This window comes from Suncus etruscus, chromosome 17, assembly GCF_024139225.1.
Source record: "Suncus etruscus isolate mSunEtr1 chromosome 17, mSunEtr1.pri.cur, whole genome shotgun sequence".
Taxonomy (NCBI): domain Eukaryota; kingdom Metazoa; phylum Chordata; class Mammalia; order Eulipotyphla; family Soricidae; genus Suncus; species Suncus etruscus.
This window is the reverse complement of record NC_064864.1, coordinates 73,345,651-73,368,041: the sequence shown is the minus strand read 5'-3', so window position 1 is coordinate 73,368,041 and position 22,391 is coordinate 73,345,651. Positions and strand designations below refer to the sequence as shown.

Below are 22,391 nucleotides of genomic sequence, written 5' to 3'. Positions count from 1 at the left end.
ATTAATGCTCACTTGTTAATTACCACTAAAAGCGCTTGAGAGTCAGAGTCAGTAGGTAAAAGGGCTTTAATCAAATGTAGTTTTGTTTCTTCTGGCAGTATCTGAAGAAAACTCTGAAACTAGCATTATGATAGCTCAGGTGTTAGAGACATGGCAGTTTCTCCAAACTGTGCAGATAAATCAATTCAACTCCATAAACAATTTCATCTCAAATCGTTAATGAGTTTTTGTAGATGTTAATGTTGTCAAATATTAGTACAAAAACAGCTTTACATCCTAGCTAATGTATCACTTAAAAATTCTGCCAATATGTTCTAAATATGCTTTTCAACATGTGCCAATAACAACATTAAACCCCTCCTGCAATTAACCCACAAAACCAGATGTTTCTTTTGAATAAAGATTCATTCAAAATCACAATAAATGCTCTAAAAGTGACTTCTTTTTTGGGGGATGTGCTTTGGCCACACCCAGTTGTATTTAGGGCTTACTCCTAGCTCTGTGCTAAAGAATTACTCCTGGATCATAACTCCATCGGGATTATTTGTGGTGCTGGAGAACGACCATAGGTTGGCAGTGTGCAAGGCAAGTGCCTTAACCCCTGTACACACCTTAGCAGTGCCTAGAGGGGCCAATAACCAATGGTTCTTGGTCTGGAGTTGAGGGCATGACACTGTTTGGATCCAGCAGTGCCCAGGCCACCAGGGCTCCACCTGGCAGTGCATAGGGCATGTGGTGCTGGAGACAGACTTAGGGCCTATACCTGTCAGGCATGTGTGCTACCACTTGTACTATTGCTCTGGCCCAAGAAGTAATACTAGGACATCATAGTTTCAGGCAAAATCAGTGTAGAGGATTCACACAGCCCAACTGCCTAGCACGGAACAGAGTGAGGAGTGAGCACCAGAAAGTGGGAGAGTCTGAAGGGTGTACTGAGTACTCACTATGGGAGCACAGCGGTGTCTCTTCCATACCCTGTGTGCCGGGTGCCTAGGCTAATTAATCAACATTTGAAGTGCTCTCTGGTTTGGCTTTGATGGCTCAGGGGTTACTCCAGGCTCTGCGCTCAGAAATCACTCCTGGCAGGCTTGAGGAACCATATGGGATGCCAGGAATCGAACTAGAGTCGGTCACATGTTGGCCGCGTGCAAGGCAAAGCCCTGCCACTGTGCTATCACTCTGGCCCCTAATGATGCTTTCTTATTTTTCTTCTTTTGGTTTTTGGGCCAAACCCAGTGGTATTCAGGAGTTATTTCCAGCTTTGTGCTCAGGAATTGCTCCTGGCGGGTTTGGGGGACCACATGGGATGCCAGGGATTGAACCTAGATTATGCAAGGCCAAGGCCCTTTCTGCTGTACCTCCCTGATGCTCTGGCCCTCAAGATCCTCCTCTGTTTTCCTGCTTTTTGCTGTGGCTATGTCAAGGAGCTGCAAACTCAGTCGCTGCGTGGGGGGCCCTGAGTATCTGTCGAAAGAAGATCATGGAACAGTGTAGGACTGCACTTGGGCGTCTCCTTGGCAAGATCGCTGCTCTGCCCCTGGCACAGTACCTAGTGGTATTCAGGGCTCTGCACTCAGAGACCAGACCTTATGGGGTACTGAAGAGCAAACCCAGATCAGCTGTATGCAAGACAACTGCTCCACATCTCTTTGGCCCAAGTGGTACAGAGAGCAAGAGAGATGCTCAGTAGGATGGCCCCAGGCTTTGCAGGCAGGAGATCTGGGATCAGTCCCCAGCATTACATGGTTCCTCTGAGTACTGCTGAGTGAGTAAAGGAAGGAGAAAGGAAGAAAATGGTGAAGATTATTATTTAAAAGGATGATTTTTGCTTTCTGAAGTCCTCCAAAGGACAACTCCTTTATATCTCCTCTCCTCAACTAGGCCTGCCTACTGGGAAACCTTTGACCATTCAGACAGACAGTAACTGTTAATGATGTGATATTCTAGGTCCCATCTCATATTGATGAACCACCTGCATCAGCTCCTTCCTCAACCTTCTACCAACTGGGAACCTGTCTTAGGAGCTGCCAGAGCCCCACCTTCACTGTTCCATCTTCTAGAAGTCACTATGTTGTTCTGCTGTAAAGAGCCACTCAGAGGTCCCAGGACCACTCCCTGTGATCCTTGGCCAACTGGTTCAGTGCTACAGCCCAAGAATGTGGAAGTGTTTGGGCTTCGCAGTGCCACACCTGTGCCCCGTGATGCCAGAGGTGGTTTGACCCCAGAGACTGCCGGGACTGGGTACTATCTCCCAGCCCATCTTCAAAGAGAGGCACATCAAAGACTGTGAAAGTAAAAAACCTGGCACACACCCTTCCTATGAAACCTCACAGACTCTGGATCCTCCATTCTCTATTCTCAGTTTTTTGCCAACTTCAGTCCTAAGAGATTTGTCTGGGAGTAGGAAGCACTAGAGAACAGAGGGGTTTTTGTTTGTTTGGGGGCCACACCTGGCAGTGCTCAGGGCTTACTCCTAGTGGGACTCCTAGTGAGGTCACATGTGATGCTAAGTATCTAGCCTGAGTTGACAGCATGCCAGAAAAGTACCTTACCACTTCCCACAATAAAGGAAAAGCAGAAACACCTTAGTTGCTGTGCTACTTTTCTGGCCTGTGAACAGTCTGACTAAGCATGCTGCCTGTCCTTTCACAAGCAAAAGTGGATTCCTAGATCACTTCCCATTTCACCCCAGATTGTACAGAATGACACTATACTCTGAAGAGAACCCCGTAAGCATTCAAATTCAAGGCTCTCTAAGTTTGACAGTGTGTCCTACTATGTCTTCATTACTTAATTTAACCCAGTATTTCCAAAATAGGCAATATTATTCTCCCACCTTCACCCTATTGGACCCATGGGGAAGAGTGGTATAGACTTGGGGACAATGAAGAAAACTTTCTGCTTGTTCCTTTAAAGAAGAAAGATTTCCGGGCTAACTGAGTGATGTTGCTTCTGCATATAGTGGTAGGTTAGTGGAATCTACCTCAATTCATAAACCCTGCCTGTCCCAGTGAGCCTAGCAGGCTCCTGTCTTCGAACCTTGGTTCTAACCAGCCACTTCACCTTTCTCTTTCTACATCTGGCCCGAACCGCAGCCTCAGCATGTTTGAAGCCAAACCCCTTCTCTCTGTGCCCTTCCTCTAGTAACGTCTCTAGCATGTTCACAGAAACCCCAGCATCATCTTTGACTTGAGCCTATAAAAATAGCTCCAAGAAACTCACGCGATCTTTTGCAATGCTATATTTAGCTCTTCACTCTAGAACAGGGGTCTCAAACTCGTGGACCTCCGTACAACATTTTGTGGCCTGCGGCCGGCCTTCAAATATCGTAGTATTCGCGATTATTCCCTTACCAAATAATTGCAATAAAAATCGCATTAGTGGGCCCGGAGAGATAGCACAGCGGCGTTTGCCTTGCAAGCAGCCGATCCAGGACCAAAGGTGGTTGGTTCGAATCCCGGTGTCCCATATGGTCCCCCGTGCCTGCCAGGAGCTATTTCTGAGCAGACAGCCAGGAGTAACCCCTGAGCAATGCTGGTGTGGCCCAAAAAACAAAAAAAAAAAAAAAAAAAAAAATCGCATTAGTAAGAAAAAAATCGCATTAAACATTCGCATGCCCTGAGCAGTTCCGTTCAGGGTATACAAATGTTTAATGCGATTTTTTGCGATTTTTTTCTTATTAATGCGATTTTTTATTGCGAATATTCGGTAAGTGAAATCCCTTATGTGGCCCTGCCTCACCCCAACTTTGCCTCCTGCGGCCCCCAGGTAAATTGAGTTTGAGACCCCTGCTCTAGAAGAAATTTTCCCACCTCTGCATTTTCATATATGTTGTCTTTCTGCCTAAAATGCCCATCAGCCAATTTTTATAATTCTCCCTATTCCCTCTCTTAAGATGCTATCTGCTGGGGCCGGAGCGATAGCACAGCTGTAAGGTATTTGCCTTGCATGCAACCAACATAGGAGGAACGAAGGTTCAAATCCCGGCATCCCATATGGTCCCCTGAGCCTGCGAGGGGTGATTTCTGAGCACAGAGCCAGGAGTAACCCCTGAGTGCTGCCGGGTGTGACCCCCCCCCTCCCCCAAAAAAAGATACCATCTGCTTCCTGAAAGTCTTCCTGATCCTCTAAGGAATCTCACACAATTGTTCTGATACTCAGGATGTTTATGTAATCCCAGAGCTGAAAGCATGCAGATTTTAAACCAGTACTGAATCTTGAATATTCCACTCACAGAGCACAATGATGCATGTTAGACAAGCAGACATTTCTGAGTTTACAGTTAGCCATTATATTTGTGGATCTGTATATGATAATCTTCCAGCTGACTCCTACTGAGAAGGAGTCTCTAGGCACTGGCTGGCTCTCTTCCCCTACTCATGGCAGGTCACGTCAGGGCACGTAAGAATCCTAACAGCGGGCCCCAAGAGATAGCACAGCAGCGTTTGCCTTGCAAGCAGCCAATCCAGGACCAAAGGTGGTTGGTTCGAATCCCGGTGTCCCATATGGTCCCCCGTGCCTGCCAGGAGCTATTTCTGAGCAGACAGCCAGGAGTAAGCCCTGAGCACCGCCGGGTGTGGCCCAAAAACCAAAAAAAAAAAAAAAAAAAAAAGAATCCTAACAGCAAGCCAGGAACTGTCCCCTTCCACTTTCTTAGTTGCACGATGACACATGCGATTCCTCCAGCGAAGAGCAGACAATCCAGTGGACCCCAGACACCAATGCTCATGAACATTCTTGTAGATAAATGTTCCCTCTTCAGGAAAGGATAATTCCCCTCCTGAAAATGTGGAGCCAGAGAGACAGCATAGGATTGAAGGTGCTTGCCTTGCATGCGGCTGACCCTTCTTTGGCCTTCTGTCCCAAATATGGTTCTCTGAAACCACCAGCTTTGTCCCCCAAACAGAAATAGCAACCGAACAAAATTAAAGGAGTAAGATAAACTTGATTTTAGCATATAAAATAAGGAAATAAAACTAGCCAGAAAGACAGTTCCAGATGATTGTGCTTCTGGAAGACAGAAACAGAATGACAGGACCTGCTTGGAAGCACAGAGGACATCCTGGAGGAAGGCGGGACGGCAGTGCATGTTGCCTAGGGTTACTCCTCTCACCCCAGAGCAAATTCAATAGCCACTGCTTCCGTGGGACAACTTCATGTAAGTCAAGTGAACTGGAGGTAAACTAACTTAAAATCTCAGTCTCACCATGTTCTTGCAAGATGATTTTTAAGAAACTTATTTCCTTGGATAGCATTACATCAATTAAACATTTCTTCAAAGATTATGTTATTACTAAATCATTTGTTTATGCCATCATTTGAAAAAAGTGACATTCCTTCTAAATTTTAGTTTATCTGAGTGCTCCTGGATTATAGTCATCATTTTGGACAATTTTTGTGAAATGATTTTTTGTTTGGTTTGTTCACACCCGGCGACGCTCAGGGGTTACTTCTGGCTCTGCGCTCAGAAATCGTTTCTGGCAGGCAAGGGGGACTATATGGGATGCCGGGATTTGAACAACTGTCTGTCACGGATTGGCTGTGTGCAAGGCAAACACCCTACAGCAGTGCCATCTCTCCGGCTCCTGGTGAAATGATTTTAAGTCTCACTCTTTGAGATTCAAGTAGTTGTGACTACCCTAAGAAATAGCCAGCAATGACATCACAGATGCCCATCTCCCCCATCTCCCATCTCCTTACCTCATCCCACACCTACATCTCACAATGCACAGATGGAGTCTTGAATGCAACTGGCTCTTTTTGCAAGGTAGGCCCCTCCCTGGCCAGCTGCCTTGTCCTTCCTTCTTTGGCACTGCCCTTGTCTATCTCCATATTCCTTCTGCCAGCATATTTATAATTTGGTACCATGCTGCCAAAGCTTCTGGACACTCATAACCTCTGTAGAAGCCTCTAGATTCTTCCTGATGCCCATCTCAATATTTCCAACCATGCCCAGTAATTTGGTGCCTCATTCATCACAGCTTTACACTGAGATGTGTGTGGGCTTTCCCGAAGTTCCAGCACCAGGACCAGACTGTCCCCAACTCATACTTCCTAGCCCCACATACTTACTTTTAATACTCTGTTTATACTGTGCTATATGTATTTAACTTGATTAAACACCAATCTCCAAAATCACCCTTTTTCTGTAAAGTTAGAAAGATTCCAAGTAACTGTTTTTAGACATAAAGAATATGTCTAAAACCAGAATAGTTCAGAGTATCAGAGAGGTGGTCCAATGGTAGAGAACTTGTCCTCCATGTATAAGACTCTGGGTTTGATCTCTGGCACAAAAATAAAATAAATGTAATAAAGAAAAAAATCAGGACTGATGAGATAGTACAGTGGGAAGGTGCTTATCTTGTTTTGGTTTTTTTTTTTTGGGGGGGGTCACACCCGGCAGTGTTCAGGGGCTACTCCTGGCTCTACGCTCAGAAATTGCCCCCGGCAGGCTTGGGGGACCAGATGGGATGCCGGGATTTGAACCACCGTCCTTTTACATGCCAGACAAATGCCCTACCACTGTGCTATCTCTTCAGCCCCTGACCTGGGTTCTTATCTCCAGCATCCCATATGGTCCCCTGAGCACAAGACAGTAATAACTTGAGTATTGCCAGGTGTGGCCCAAAAATTAAAACAAGGAGCTGGAGTAGTGGTGTCTTTGCCTTGCATGCGTCTGACCTAGGACAGACTATGGTTTGATTCCCAGGTGTCCCATATGGTCCTCCAAGCCAGGAGTGATTTCTGAACGCATAGCCAAGTGTAACTACTGAGCGTCACAGGGTGTGGCCCCAAAACAAAACAAACAAACAAAAACACCCAAAAATTAAAACAAAAATGAAATAAATGGGATAGAATTATTTCTAAAAGAATGAGGAAAATTATTCTGGGCATGTGGATAGTAGTAATCTGGATTTCTGTTTAGAAATTCTTTAAACTGTACATTTTTACACATTCTCTGTTTATTTTTCAATAAAAAAACAAAAGAATCAAAGAAGTCAAAATCAAATTTGTAACTTTTTTCAATTTGGTGCCAGGGAATAGAACCCAGAAATTCCTAAATGCAAAAGACTTGTGCTGGGGCTGGAGCGGTTGTACTAAAGGTAGTATGCCTTGCAAGCGCTAGCCTAGGATGGACCTCGGTTCGATCCCCTGGTGTCCCATATAGCACCCCCAAGCCAGGAGCGATTTCTGAGAGCATAGCCAGAAGTAGTAACCCCTGAGTGTCAAATGAGTGTGGCCCAAAAACAAACAAAACAAAACTTGTGCTCTAGGCCTAAAGTATTCCCCCAAATTTCACTCCATGTTAAAATTATCACAAGCAAATCAGCAACTGATTTTTTTTCTTTTTGGTTTTTGGACCACACCCAGTGCTCAGGGTTTACTCCTGGCAGACCCAGGGGACCATATGGAATGCTGGGAATTGAAGCTGGGTCAGCTGAATGCAAAGCAAACACCCACCCGCCTAGCTGTACTATCACTCTGGCATCAGTAACTGATTTTTCTTTCTTTTTTTTTTTGGTTTTTGGGTCATACCCAGCAGCGCTCAGGGGTTACTCCTGGCTCCAAGCTCAGAAATTGCTCCTGGCAGGCTCGGGGAATTATATGGGATGTTGGGATTCGAACCACCATCCTTCTGCATGCAAGGCAAACGCCTGACCTCCATGCTATCTCTCTGGCCCCAGTAACTGATTTTTTAAAGTATATCATCATTTTACCTCTCCCCTCAGTCCCCAAACACAACTTCCTTTCCTAAGCTCGCTGGGCTCCTTCATTCTCCCCTTCTCTCCAGCACAAGAGGCAAACTCAGGGCTTTACATATCCAAGGCAAGCTACATGACCAGTATATAAGCTACAAGTTAATTCAAAAGGACAAACAAAAACTCCGTTTTTTAAAAAACTCTGTGGGCTGGAGAAATAATACAGTGACTAGGGCAATTACTTTGCACAAGGTCACCCTGAATTTGATTCCTAGAACTCTGTATGGTTCCCCTCACCTGCCAGAATGACCCCTGAGTATAAACTCAAGAGTAGGATCTGAGCATAGCTGGCTATGGCCCCAAACAAAAATAAAACTGAAACACTGACTAAATAAGGTAAATTTATTAATGCTCAAATCATTTTTTATAGCATGAAATAGATCTTCTATTTTATGGGGGAGGGGGAGTTTGGGCCATACCTGGCAGCACTCAGGACTTACTCCTGGCTCTACCCTACCCTTAGGGATCAAATATCTTCAAGGTTATATATTTCCAGATTTAGAGAGAATTTGGGAAAGTGCCTGGGGGATAGTTGCAGCTCTTGCTGGTTCCTAGGGACCATGCAGTCTTCCCACCCCATTCCTTTCAGCACCACCAACAAGCCAGTAACCACGGCCAGGGGCCACAATGAAATGTTCCTGGAGAAGTATTTCTTGACATCTCATTAACTTTAAATATGTGCCTCAAAGTGCTTTGTAGACAATAAAGTCCTGCACAAAGGTAATGTATTATTAGGATTAAAAGGCAGGTGTGTGTGTTTTAAAATATAGTAGCAACTTTGATGAAATGCTTCACCTCAGACCTGCTTCCCCTAATTACAAGCTCACATAAAAGGCTACAAACACATTAAAATTTTTAGTTTCAAGTTTCAGTTCTGTTGATCTTGAAATGCAAGCATTATGGGGGCCGGGCGGTGGCGCTGGAGGTAAGGTGCCTGCCTTGCCCGCTAGCCTAGGACGGACCGAGGTTCGATCCCCCGGCGTCCCATATGGTCCCCCAAGAAGCCAGGAGCAACTTCTGAGCGCATAGCCAGGAGTAACCCCTGAGCGTCACAGGATGTGGCCCAAAAACCAAAAAAAAAAAAAAAAAAAAAGAAATGCAAGCATTATTTCTGGAGAAACTGCATCTGACCTCACTAAGAATCCTCAGCTTCTCAAGCCCTGTTCTCCCCTAACATGTGTCTCATTAGCCTGTCTCTGTGTCTTTGCTGCCTGTGTTCTCTCTCTACCGTGTGGTGTCCTGGAAAACGATGGCAGGGGAGGAGGCTCCTGCAAAAAGATTGCTTTAAGCTAAGAAATAGAGATTTAGACACACCATTGAAAGTCCTATCAGTAGTCAAATCGAAAAGTACCACAGGAGCCATCATAATATTAAGCTGGAAGTAGTGACTGGTTTGAATTTGGCTAGTTTCAAAGTTCTGATGCACTCACTGTCTGAGGAAGCCTGCCTCACTACACCTTCATTCTGTCCTTTCTTCATCCCCCCACTATACTTCCTCTCTCCACCTCCCTCCTTCCTCCTCTCTCCCTTTCTTTTTCCAATTGCGATGGCAGGGATAACACTCAGGATCACACGTATGCAGGGCATACCCCCTATCCTTTGGGCCATATCCACACCCCTATGATCTTCTATTTAGTGACTTGCTTATGCCAAGCATTTTGTTAGGAAGTAAGTTGCCCAAGGTTACAGGTCAATGGCAAAATCAGAAAACTAAATGAATAATTCTCTAGCCTTAAAATCATTTGGAAAAGTTACCACTAAAACAGGGGCAGAAACAATAGCACAGTAGGGAGGGCCCTTGTCTTGCATGCGGCTGACCCAGGTTTATTTTGTTTTTAGTTTTTTTGGTTTTGGGGCCACACTCAGCGATGTTCAGAGGTTATTCCTGGCTCTGCATTCAGAAATCGCTCCTGGCAGGCTCGGGGACAATATGGGATGGCAGGGATTGAACCCAGGTCCATCCCGGGTCAGCTGTGTGCAAGGTAAAAATGCCTTACCACTGTGCTATCACTCCAGCCCCTGTTTTTTATTTGGTTTTGCTGATCCAGGTTTGTTCTCTGGTATCCTATACGGTGGTGTACAGAGGACACGGTTAGGGGTGCACTGGGAAACCGGCTCAGTGAGGGCTTCTTGAGCTTCTTAAAAGTACTGGAGAGTTTCAACAGAAATAACCATTTCTTATCCCCTGAGCCTGCCAGGAGCAATTTCTGACAGTAGAGCCAGGAGTAACCCCTGAGCGCCCCGGATGTGACTCAAAAACCAAAAAAAAAAAAAAAAAAAAGAACCATTTTTAGCAAAAAGACTTTGTTTGTTTTTGGGTCACACCTGGCGGTGCTCAGGGGTTACTCCTGGCTCTGTGCTCAGAAGTTGCTCCTAGAAGGCACGGGGGATCATATGGGATGATGGGATTCGAACCATTGTCCATCCTGGATTGGCTGCGTGCAAGGCAAATGCCCTACCGCTAGGCTCTCTCTGGCACCTCTTTTTTTAAACTTTTTTTTTGGTTTTGAGCCACACCCAGTGGTGCTCTGGGGTTACTCCTGGCAGGCTCAGGGGACCATATGGGATACCAGAAATCAAACTTAAGTCTGTCCTGGGTCAATTGTGTGCAAGGCAAAAGCCCTACCGCAATGCTATCTCTCAGGCCCCCAAAAGCCATTCTTCATAGCTAAAAGATATATAAACTCAGTGATACATATAAAAAGCAATGAACAAATTCAGTCTGGGGAGGGAGATGACTCAAGGACCAAAGCACATCCAAGCCTGAATTCAGTTACAGCCGTGCATGGCCCAACCAGCTCAGCCAGCGGGGACCCATACGCAATAGGAACAGCCTCAGAGCTCCGAGAATGAGAGGCAGTTCCCTGACTTACCCCGTTTTCATTGTGCTTTTCTCCAGGTACATTCATCGCGTTCCTCTGCATTCTTTGCTCCTGAGTTTGGCGACCTCCTGAAGGAGAAGACCAAACTTACTGAGACAGTCTAGAGAAAAGATACCTTACTTGTTCACTTTAAATATTTATTAAACACAAGCACAAAATACCAGGCTGGAAAACTCAGATCTTAGTATAGGTATATATATATGTTGTTGTTTGTTTTGTTTTGTTTAGTTTTTCTGGGGTCACACCTGGTAGCGCTCAGGGGTTACTCCTGGCTCTATGCTCAGAAATCACTCCTGGCAGGCTCAGGGGACCATATGGGATGCCCGCATTCAAACCACTGACCTTCTGCATGCAAGGCAAACGCCTTACCTCCATGCTATCTCTCCCTTAAATTTTTTTTCTAGCTTTCTCATTTCAGGATTCTAAAGTTGACTTTTAGCAAAAAATTCTAATACTTTCAAATAGTTGAGGGTAATCTTTATATTGTATATTTCACAGTAACTTTTTATACATACTTTATGACTTATTAATTATAATAAAGTATAAGATAAAGCCTTATTTTAAAATAGGGAGGGGATTTGTGGCCAGACCTGTCAGTGCTAAAGAGTTACTCACTCCTGGCAGGTCCAGTGATTCAATCTGGGTCATCAGCATGCAAAGCACATGCCCCCAAACCTCTGAGCTTTCTCTAGTCCATGAGGTTCTTCAGAGGAGAGCAGGAAGCCACAGCAAGAGCACAATGGGAGAGTGCTGCCTTGCATAAAACCAATCTGAATGACTGATTTGAATGAATGGTCTGAATGATGGCACCACATAGGATACCTGAACCCCACCAGGAGTGATCCCTGATCAGAGTCAAACCAATCTGAATGACTGATTTGAATGAATGGTCTGAATGATGGCACCACATAGGATACCTGAACCCCACCAGGAGTGATCCCTGATCAGAGTCAGAAATCAAACCTGAGCACCAAAGGATGTTCCTCCCTCAAAAAAACAAAGAACAGAGACTGAGTAATAGCACAGCAGTAGGGCATTTGCCTTGCACACAGCTGATCCAAGATGGACCCGTGTCCGATTCCCAGTATCCCATATGGTCGCCTGCCAGGAGAAACCCGAGCACCACCAGTGTGGCCCCAAACCCAAAAACAAACGAAAACCAAAGAACAGCCTTAAATAGAGTTTACTACCTATTCATTTAAAAAAATGCTGATGCCCATCACTAGATAGAACCCAGGGCCAAAGAGAAAGTGCTGTCTCTGTCATACTTGATAACAGGACCACATGCCCACAATGCACCAATGCCCGGTGGGAGGTAGAGGGGGCCAGAGAGAGAGGAAAGAGAACTGGTCAGGGGTAGGGCTGTCCTATAGGCACAGGGACCCTACTTTAGCCCCTGGCAAGAAACGCTCTTCACTGGCACCACACCACTGGGCCCAAGCATTAAGCCATAAGTTTTGGGTGGACAAGTACTGCTGGGAATGCTCAGGGTCCCTGAGTACTGCTTGGAAGCTCCCCCCATCTCCAGTGCCCACTACAAAAACAAGGGACTAGACTATCCATAAAAAGCTTTACGAGCTAGGACAATAGTGCAGCAGGTAGGGAACTTGCCTTGCATGCAATAGATTTGGATTCTTTTTTTTTTTTTTTTTTTGGTTTTTGGGCCACATCCGTTTGACGCTCAGGGGTTACTCCTGGCTATGCGCTCAGAAATCATTCCTGGCTTGGGTGGACCATATGGGATGCCGGGGGATCGAACCGCAGTCCGTCCTACGCTAGTGCTTGCAAGGCAGACACCTTACCTCTAGCGCCACCTTCTCGGCCCCCTTTTCTTTTTCTTTTTTTTTAAATATGGAACGCTTCATGAATCTGCATGTCATCCTTGCACAGAGGCCATGCTAATCTTCTCTGTATAGTTCCAATTTTAGTATATGTGCTGCTGAAGCGAACACCAGATTTGGATTCTATTCCTGGCACCTCAAGCTCCACCAGGAGTAAGCCCTGAGCACTGTTAGGTGTGGCCTCAAAACATCTAGAGAAATAATAACAACAAAAGAAGCACCGTGGTGCCCCGAAACATAAACATTTATATTTCTTTTTTTTTAATTTATTTTTATTGTGACCAAAGTTCATTACAAATCTTTCACCGCATCATTTATGGTACATAAACATTTATATTTCTATAAACTTACTGGTCCAAATAAAGAGAGCTCTAAAGCACTCACTGTCTTAAAAAAAAGACCCTGAGGGAGCAGGAGAGATAGCATAGAGGTAAGGCATTTGCCTTTCATGCAGAAGGACAGTGGTTCGAATCCCAGCACCCCATATGGTCCCCTGTGCCTGCCAGGGGCGATTTCTGAGCATAGAGCCAGGAATAACCCCTGAGCAGTGCCGGGTGTGACCCAAAAACCAAACAAAAACAAACAAAAAAAACGACCCCGAGTCCAATGTCTATCTCATCCTTCATGGGAGAAGACTGGGGGCAGAGACTGGGGTGCATTCCTGGCTCGGGAGTGACCCCTGGTGAGACTCAGGTACCAGGGACCAAACCTGGGTTACCCAAGTAAGGTAGGAGCCTGAATCCTCACTGCCTCTCTGGGCCCTACCGTCTATTTCTGCTGATCTGAGGGTAATTGACGTATGTAATGGAAGTAAGTCCTATGCCCCACAGTTTCTCAGTGTTGTTCCTTGTTTATAATCTTTTCTCTTCTGTACCACAAGTACAACTGAGTACTTCTGGTTCAGCAATTCAGGTTTCCAGTGCCCTCTCAGCCAAATACGTGGGCAGCGCAACAGGACGGCCCAATGATACTGCACACATGACTGGCCAGGCCACCCAGTGAGGCTCAGAGGATCATGTAGTACTAGAAATGGAACTCGGGTTGGCAGAATGAAATACAAGCCCCTGAATCCCTGAACACTCCCTCTGGGCCCTCCCAACTGGTCATTTCTCTTGCAGCTCAGCTCAGGGTGAGTATTGTCATATGACAGGTTTTTTTCTTAGCCCTCTTATTTTTTTTTTGGGTGGGTGGTCACACCTGGGAGTGGTCAGGAGTTACTCCTGGCTCTACGCTCAGAAATCGCTCCTGGCAGGCTTGGGGAACCATATGGGATGCCGAGATTCGAACCACCTCCTTCTGCATGCAAGGCAAACCCCCTAGCTCCATGCTATCTCTCCGGCCCCTACATTTTTGTTTTTGGTTCTCACCATCCCCCTGGTACTCAGGGGTTATTCCTGGGATGGCACTCAGGAGCTACTTCTGGCACTGTTCGAGGGAACACTGGGTTGGTTCACCTCCCCCCTATGCTATCACTCCTTTTAATATTCTTTTTTATTTATTTATTTTTTTGGTTTTTGGGCCACACTTGGCGGTGCTCAGAGGTTACTCCTGGCTATCTGCTCAGAAATAGCTCCTAGCTGGCACAGGGGACCATATGGGATGCCGGGATTCGAACCAATCACCTTAGGTCCTGGACTGGCTGCTTGCAAAGCAAACGCCGTTGTGCTATCTCTCCGGCCCCCCTTTTCCCTCTTTTAAATAATTTAGTTGATCAATTTTTTTTTTGGGCCACACCCAGTAACGCTCAGGGGTTACTCCTGGCTATGCGCTCAGAAGTTGCTCCTGGCTTGGGGGACCATATGGGACGCCGGGGGATCGAACCGCGGTCCGTCCAAGGCTAGCGCAGGCAAGGCAGGCACCTTACCTCTAGCGCCACCACCCGGCCCCATAGTTGATTAATATCTTTTCTTTTATAACAAAGTTATGCTTAGAAGTATCTTATTCATTCTAATTTCTTTTTTTTTTTTTTTTTGGTTTTTGGTTTTTGGGTCACACCCAGTGGTGCTCAGGGGTTACTCCTGGCTGTCTGCTCAGAAATAGCTCCTGGCAGGCACGAGGGACCATATGGGACACCATGATTCGAACCAACCACCTTTGGTCCTGGATCGGCTGCTTGAAAGGCAAACGCCGCTGTGCTATCTCTCCGGGCCCTCATTCTAATTTCTTTTTCTTGGTTTTTGGGTGACATCTGGCAGCACTCATGGGCTACTCCTGGCTCTGCGCTCAGAAATTGCTCCTGGCAGGCTCAGGGGACCATATGGGATGCCGGGATTTGAACCACCGTCCTTAAGCATGCAAGGCAAATGCCCTACCTCCATGCTATCTCTCCAGCCCGTCTTTTTCTTGTCCCCCCTCCCCCCGGTTTGTTTTGCTTCTCTTTGGCTGTGCTTAGGGTTCACTTTTATTTTGGGGAGGGGGTCACACCTGGCAGCGTTCAGGCATTACTCCTGCCTGGCTCTACACTCAGAAATTGCTCCTGGCAGGCTCGGGGGACTTTATGAGATTCCAGGATTCGAACCACCGTCCGTCTGCATGCAAGGCAAATGCCCTGCCTCCATGCTATCTCTCTGAACCCCCAGGGCTCACCCTTGACTCGATCTCAGAGGCCATTCCTGTTGGCTGATGATGATCAGGGGACACAAGAGGTGCCAGTGATGGGATCCAGGTTGGCTGTGTGCAAGATAAGGGTTTGAGCCACTTTACTGACATTCTAGCCCTCAGCCTAAAATGGTTTTTAATATCTCAGAGTATTTCTAATCCTCTCACTGATCAATTAGTGAAATTACACTTAAGACCTTTATGGCTGACCCATTTAGTGTTCATTAAAACAACTTTTTGTTTGTTTGTTTGTTTTTGGACTACACCCGGCAGTGCTCAGGGGTGACTCCTGGCTGTCTGCTCAGAAATAGCTCCTGGCAGGCACAGGGCACCATATGGGACACTGGGATTCGAACCAACCACCTTTGGTCCTGGATCAGCTGCTTGCAAGGCAAACACCACTGTGCTATCTCTCCGGGCCCTTAAACAACTTTAAATAGCAAGTTCTCTCGCATTTTTGAGTACCTGATCAACTTAAGGTATTGACTGAAAAGACAGCCAGTGTGAAGTGCATGAACATACAAAACGACCAAGCAATTCAGAAACTGAGGGAATAGAGGGTACCAACCCTCCCTCTCACAATCATTTTTGTTTGTGTTTGCTTTTGGGCCACACAGTGGCCCTCAGGGGTTACTCTTGTCTCTGTGCTCAGAAATCACTCCTGGCTGGCTCAGAGGACCATACAGAATGCTGGGGATTGAACCTGGGTCAGCCACATGCAAGGTAAACACCCTACCCATTGTGCTATCACTCTGGCCCCATCCTTCTCCAATCATTAAGGGGAAAAATGAAGTGAATGATTTAGTATTTGATGGCAAAAACTAACAAGTGGAGAACCTTGTGTGTACCTTGGTCACTGCTCTCAGCTGGGGAATCTTCATGTCGAAGGAAAAATTTCACTTCTTCTCTTCGTGGCCCCCACTTCTGAAGATGCTCATACATCATATGATCAAAGGGTATGGGACGCTCTAGAGAAAATATAGTTTACTTGTTTCAAACAAACAAAATGACACCAAATAAATGTAAATAACTGACGGGAATGGATATTACATGTAATATTGTAATTCCGAGCGATTACAAGCAACAAATTTTAACTTCAATAAAAAACAAGAGTTTGAATGGGAAACAAGGTAGTTAATATGTAAACACAAAAAACAAACATAGAAGCAATTTTGCAGTATTAAATAAAGTTAAAAAAGTCCTTTGCGGGGCCGGGCGGTGGCGCTGGAGGTAAGGTGCCTGCCTTACCTGCGCTAGCCTAGGAGACGGACCGCGGTTCGATCCCCCGGCGTCCCATATGGTCCCCCAAGCCAGGAGCGACTTCTGAGCGCATAGCCAGGAGTAACCCCTGAGCGTTACCGGGTGTGGCCCAAAAACCAAAAAAAAAAAAAAAAAAAAAAAAAGTCCTTTGCAGTATTTGTAAATAAAACAATGTTACCCACTCTTCAAAAAAATTTTGAACTGATTGATAATCAGGTTTAGCAGTAAAGCCTTGCCTTGCATGTGTAATCTGGTACTTTCCCTGGCATTTTGAGGGATAGGGTCCAGGAGATAACAGGGTAGTTAGAACACAGGCTTAGCATAGGCTTTATTTCTCCCTAATTTTTATTATAATAATGCAACTTACTATGTTGTTCATAATACAGTTATTTCAGGCATTCAATGTTCCGAAACCAATCCCATCACCATCAATGTGACTTTCCCTTCACTAGTGTCCATAATTTCCCACCCACCACCCTATCCTGCCTCCATGCAGGCAAATTTACTTCAAAGTGTTTGTTAAAAAACAAAGGCACAGGATATTATCAAAACTTAGATCAAAGGGGTCAATTGAAATGATTGTTCTGTCTCTCCATGGTGTTACTAAAGTCAGTGTCTGAGGATTTATTGGGTTGTAATTGGTGCTAGTTGAGCTTCTGTATTACTGTTCAGGCTCACTAAGCTTGGAAGATTTCTATGGAACTTTCCACTCAGATTTCCCGGGATAGGCTGACACTACTATGAGGTGCTGCGCTGCCCACAAGGACGCACGGCCGAGGATTTATAGATCTGAAACATATGTGGTGGCTTGATAAGGTTAAGTTGTGAAGTCGGGTGGTTTCTTTCAGAGGCTGTAGGGTTGAGCTGCTTTAGTATATACAGAAAGGGAAATCTGCTCTCTCTGTCTCTGTCTCTCTCTCCCCCTCCCCCCTTTCTGAGAATACACAGAGGTATCAGCCAGGACCGTACTATGTAGGAAGTATCGAAAGCCACTATTTTCTTTTGGAGCTTTGTGAAGTCAAGCTCCTTTTCTCTAGCATGGCATCCCCAGGTGTAACCCTGGATGTCTAAGGGTGGCCTGGGTAATCCCCAGCACCTCATTTAGGGCCCTGGCATTAAACCACCATGTTGGTCAGCCAAATACCGCTGAGACTGGCCCCAAAGCCCACAGAGTATCATACTGAACATTCACTGAACACATGTCTGAACACTGTTAATGTAGCCCAAACGTAACCCCCATATTGAATTCTATATATTAGTGCATTTCAAAACTTGGGCATCGGGGCTAGAACAGTGGCACAAGCAGTAAGATGTCTGCCTTGCCGGCACTAGCCTAGCATGGACCACGGTTTGATTCCATGGTGTCCCATATGGTCCCCCAAGCCAAGAGCGATTTCTGAGTGCATAGCCAGGAGTAACCTCTGAGTGTCACCGAGTGTGGCCAAAAAAATAGAACAAAACAAAAACTTGGGCATCTCCCTAGCAATACTTACGGGTCTGTGATATCTCATTTCTTTGATTTGCATTTTCCCAATGATTAGGAAAAAGTGAGGCACATTTTAAATATGCTTTCTGGCAGTTTATATGACTTCTTAGAGGGAAGTTTTAGCTTTTCTTTCCATATTTTGATAGGGTTAGATTTTTTTTCCTTGTAAAATTCTACCAGTGCTTTGTGTTATATATGCGTGTATGTGTATCTAATCCTTTATTAGATGAATTTTTCCCAGTCTGCATGTAAGATTTTTCTGAGCCATCTCATCTACGTCAATTCTACAGTCTTAATCACTATTTGCTGGGTCAATTCCCCTCACAAATTATCTTCAAGTTGACTTAGCATTTCTCGGTTCTTCTTTCTCATATCATTTTAGAGCAACTTATCATTTTCTTTTCCCCCTTTCCCCTCCCTTTCTGCTGTTGAGATGTGTAGGGGATGCATATCCAATTGTGTGGCCAGCTGGGAGTCTAGCACTCTGTTGGCAGTGCTCATAAGGGGGAGTGCACTCTCGTTTGTGTTGTACAGCCAAGTGCGGTGTGCTGGAGATCAGCACACTTCTTTTGTCACTGTGCCAGGAATCACATTCAAGATGTGGGGTGGTGCCAAAGATGGAAAAAACACTGCCACTCATTCATAACCCCAGGACCTCTTGTTTTTCTTTTTTCTTTCTTTTTGGGCTACACCCAGTGACACTCACGGGTTACTCCTGGCTATGTGCTCAGAAATCGCTCTGGCTTGGGGGACCCTATGGGATGCTGGGGAATTGAACCACGGTCTGTCCTAGGTTTATGTGTGCAAGGCAAACAGCCCACTGCTTGTACCATTGCTCCTGTCCTCAAGTTGTTTTTCTAAAGATGGGCTCTTAACAGCATATGAACATATTTATAAACAAATCTGCAGATAATTAACATCATTGCGAGCTGAATCTTGGATGTCATGAACTTGGCTATTTCTTGTTTTTACATTCTTTCCAGGTGTTTTGTGATCTTTATGATTTACTATTATTCTTCTTTTGGGTCTGCCCAGGGTACCTGGCCTGTCAATGCTCGGTCTGAGGCACTCAGGCCAGTGATGTGGTGCCAAGAGTCACTAGGGCCAAAAGGGCTGTTCCCAGAAGTGCCTAGCCTGAGGGGCAGGGGATGGCCGGCTATCTCATTGGCACATGGTATCTTCTCTACAACTGGAGCCATAGTCCTGTCTCATAGAGGCTTCTGATTTTCCTGGCTGTGACATTCTGGAAGACCCCAAATATGAGCTCTCTCACAGCTTCTACTTTTTCTTTTTTTTTTTTTGGTTTTTGGTTTTTGGTTTTTGGGTCACACCCGGCAGTGCTCAGGGGTTATTCCTGGCTCCAGGCTCAGAAATTGCTCCTGGCAGGCACGGGGGACCATATGGGGCGCCGGGATTCGAACCAATGACCTCCTGCATGAAAGGCAAACGCCTTACCTCCATGCTATCTCTCCGGCCCCTGCTTCTACTTTTTCATGTTATGATGCAAGAAACTCCAAGCACAATTTGTTTATTCTTTTTTTGTTTTTTTTTTGTTTTTGTTTTTTTTGGTTTTTCGGGCCACACCCATTTGATGCTCAGTGGTTACTCCTGGCTAAGGGCTCAGAAATCGCCCCTGGCTTGGGGGGACCATATGGGACACCAGGGGATCGAACCGCGGTCCTTTCTTGGCTAATGCTTGCAAGGCAGACACCTTACCTCTAGCGCCACCTCGCCAGCCCCTATTCTTTTTTTTTTTTTTTTTTAAATTAAAAATCTTTATATAGGGAAACAGAAAGGAGAAGGAGGTTAAGGATGTACCCAGATTATGGGAGGGGTCTCTTAAAGCAGGATTCCTAATTTATTCATGTCTTTTACTATAACTGTGCTGTTGTTTTTGGTTTTGGGTGATACTTGGAGATGTTTAGGAGTTATTCCTGACTTAGCACTTAGGAATTACTTCTGTTGTGGTACTTGGATGGCAATATGGGTTGCTGGGGATCAAACCTGGGTGGGCCATGTGCAAGGTAAGCAACCTACCTGCTGTACTATATCTTTGGCCCCTTTTACTTTTATTTGTTTGTTTGTTTGTTTATGGGTTTTGCACCTCTGCAGCGGTGCTACTCAAGGGTTACTTCTGGCTCTGTACTTAGAAATTGCTCCTGGGGGCTGGAGAGATAGCATAGAGGTAAGGCATTTGCCTTTCATGCAGAAGGTCATTGGTTCAAATCCTGGCATCCATATGGTAGGAGAGGGAAAGAGGGAGGGAGAAAAGAAAGAAAGAAAGAAAGAAAGAGAAGAAAAGAAAGAAAGAAAGAAAGAAAAGAAAGAAAGAAAGAGAAAGAAAGAAAGAAGAAAGAAAGAATAAGAAAGAAAGAAAAGAAAAGAAAAGAAAGAAAAAGAAAGAAATAAAGAAAGAAAGAAAGAAAGAAAGAGGGAGAGAGAGAAAGAGAGAGAGAAAGAGAGAGAGAAAGAGAGAAAGAAAGAGAGAAAGAAAGAAAGAAAGAAGATAGAAAGAAAGAAAGAAAAGAAAGAAAGAAGAAGAAGAAAGAAAGAAAGAAAGAAGAAAAGAGAAAGAAAGAAAGAAAAAGAAAGAAAGAAAGAAAGAAAGAAAAGAAAGAAAGAAAGAAAGAGGGAGGGAGGGAGGGAGAGAGAGAGAGAAAGAGAGAGAAAGAGAGAGAAAGAGAGAAAGAAAGAGGAGAAAGAAAGAGAGAGAGAAATAGAGAAAGAAAGAGAGAAGAAAAGAAAGAGAAAGAAGAGAGAAAGAAAGAGAAAGAAAGAAGAGAGAGAAGAAAGAGAGAGAGAAAGAGAGAAAGAAAGAAAGAAGAAGAAAAGAAAGAAAGAAAGAAAGAAAGAAAGAAGAAAGAAAGAAGAAAGAAAGAAGAAAGAAAGAAAAGAAAGAAAAAGAAAGAAAGAAGAAAGAAAGAAAGAAAAGAAAAAGAAGAAAGAAAAGGAAAAGAAAGGAAAGAAGAAAAAGAGAAAGAAAGAAAGAGGGGCCGGGCGGTGGTGCTGGAGGTAAGGTGCCTGCCTTCCCTGCGCTAGCCTAGGAGACGGACCGCGGTTCGATCCCCCGGCGTCCCATATGGTCCCCCAAGCCAGGAGCGACTTCTGAGCGCATAGCCAGGAGTAACCCCTGAGCGTTACCGGGTGTGGCCCAAAAACCAAAAAAAAAAAAAAAAAAAAAAAAAAAGAAAGAAAGAAAGAAAAGGAAAGAAAGAAAGAGGGAGGGAGGGAGGGAGAGAGAGAGAGAAAGAGAAGAGAAGAAGAGAGAAAGAGAGAAAGAAAGAGAGAAAGAGGAGAAAGAAAGAGAGGAAAGAAAGGAGAGAAAAAGAAAGAAAGAGAGAAAGAAGAAAGAAAGAAAGAAAGAAAGAGAAAAGAAAGAAAGAAGAAAAAAGAGAAGAAAGAAAGAAGAAAGAAAGAAAGAAAGAAAGAAAGAAAGAGAAAGAAAGAAAGAAAAAGAAAGAAAGAAAGAAAGAAAGAAAGAAAGAAAGAAAGAAAGAGAAAGAAAGAAAGAAAGAAAGAAAGAAAGAAAGAAAGAAAGAAAGAAAGAAAGAAAGAACCCTCCCGCTCCCTTTCCCATCAGCTCTAAACACATTGATCTTGGTGGTCGCAAGAGAAGGAATAGTAATACTGAATCTGGCCTCACTGGGCTCCTAGTCTGCCATGTAAGCACATGGGCTAGTTTCAGACAAGGTTGAATCTCATTTAATGCCTCGCCTGAGCAACACTTAGGTTTAAAGGGAGGATGTATACTTGAAGCTATGAATTGTTTGTATAGTTAGCTAATGTTTTAAGGAATTTAGCATTAATTTCTTGCCTCTTTGGTCTGTTTTAAAAAAAAAAAAGAAAGACAGAGAGAGAAAGAAAGAGAGAGAGAGGGGCCGGGCGGTGGCGCTGGAGGTAAGGTGCCTGCCTTGCCTGCGCTAGCCTAGGACGGACCACGGTTCGATCCCCCGGCGTCCCATATGGTCCCCCAAGAAGCCAGGAGCAACTTCTGAGGCATAGCCAGGAGTAACCCCTGAGCGTCACAGGGTGTGGCCCAAAAACCAAAAAAAAACCAAAAAAGAGAGAGAGAGAGAGAGAGAGAGAGAGAGAGAGAGAGAGAGAGAGAGAGAGAGAGAGAGAGAGAGAGAGAGAGAGAGAGAGAAGGGAGGAAAGAAAAGAGAGAAAGAAATTGCTCCTGGCAGGCTCAGGGGACTATATGGGATGCCTGGGTTTGGTCCCACATCAGACACGTGCAAGGCAAATGCCATACTGCTATGCTATTGCTCTGGCCCCCTACTATAATTTAAAAGAGGATAATCTAGGGGCCGGAGCAATAGCACAGCAGTAGGGCGTTTCCCTTGCAAGCAGCTGATCCAGGAAGAATGGTGGTTGGAATTCCAGCATCTCATATGGTCCCCCTGTGCCTGCCAGGAGTGATTTCTGAGCATAGAGCCAGGAGTAACTCCTGAGCGCTACCGGGTGTGACCCCTCTCCCACCAAAAAAAAAAAAAAAAAGAGGATATTCTAGGACTTATATTTTAAAAGACAGCACAGGAATGAAAAAAAAATATTCAAGGAGGAA

The 22,391-nt window shown here is 45.0% G+C and overlaps 1 protein-coding gene and 2 non-coding genes across 3 annotated transcripts in view; 1 reads left to right on the top strand and 2 right to left on the bottom strand.

The window, feature by feature from the left end:
- The window catches only part of PPP1R13B (protein phosphatase 1 regulatory subunit 13B), a 103,371-nt gene that overhangs the window by 25,937 nt on the left and 55,043 nt on the right, over positions 1-22,391 (bottom strand). The window contains exons 3-4 of the mRNA XM_049790328.1: positions 15,930-16,049; positions 10,634-10,710 (exon numbers count right to left, since the gene is read on the bottom strand). Coding sequence (XP_049646285.1) covers positions 10,634-10,710; positions 15,930-16,049 — 197 coding nt within the window. The remainder of the gene's footprint in view (positions 1-10,633; positions 10,711-15,929; positions 16,050-22,391) is intronic.
- LOC125995348 (U6 spliceosomal RNA) lies at positions 12,488-12,594 on the bottom strand. Its single transcript, XR_007490888.1, has one exon. It is a non-coding gene; the product is annotated as a U6 spliceosomal RNA (small nuclear RNA).
- On the top strand, positions 21,383-21,518 carry LOC125995563 (small nucleolar RNA SNORA61). Its single transcript, XR_007491063.1, has one exon. It is a non-coding gene; the product is annotated as a small nucleolar RNA SNORA61 (small nucleolar RNA).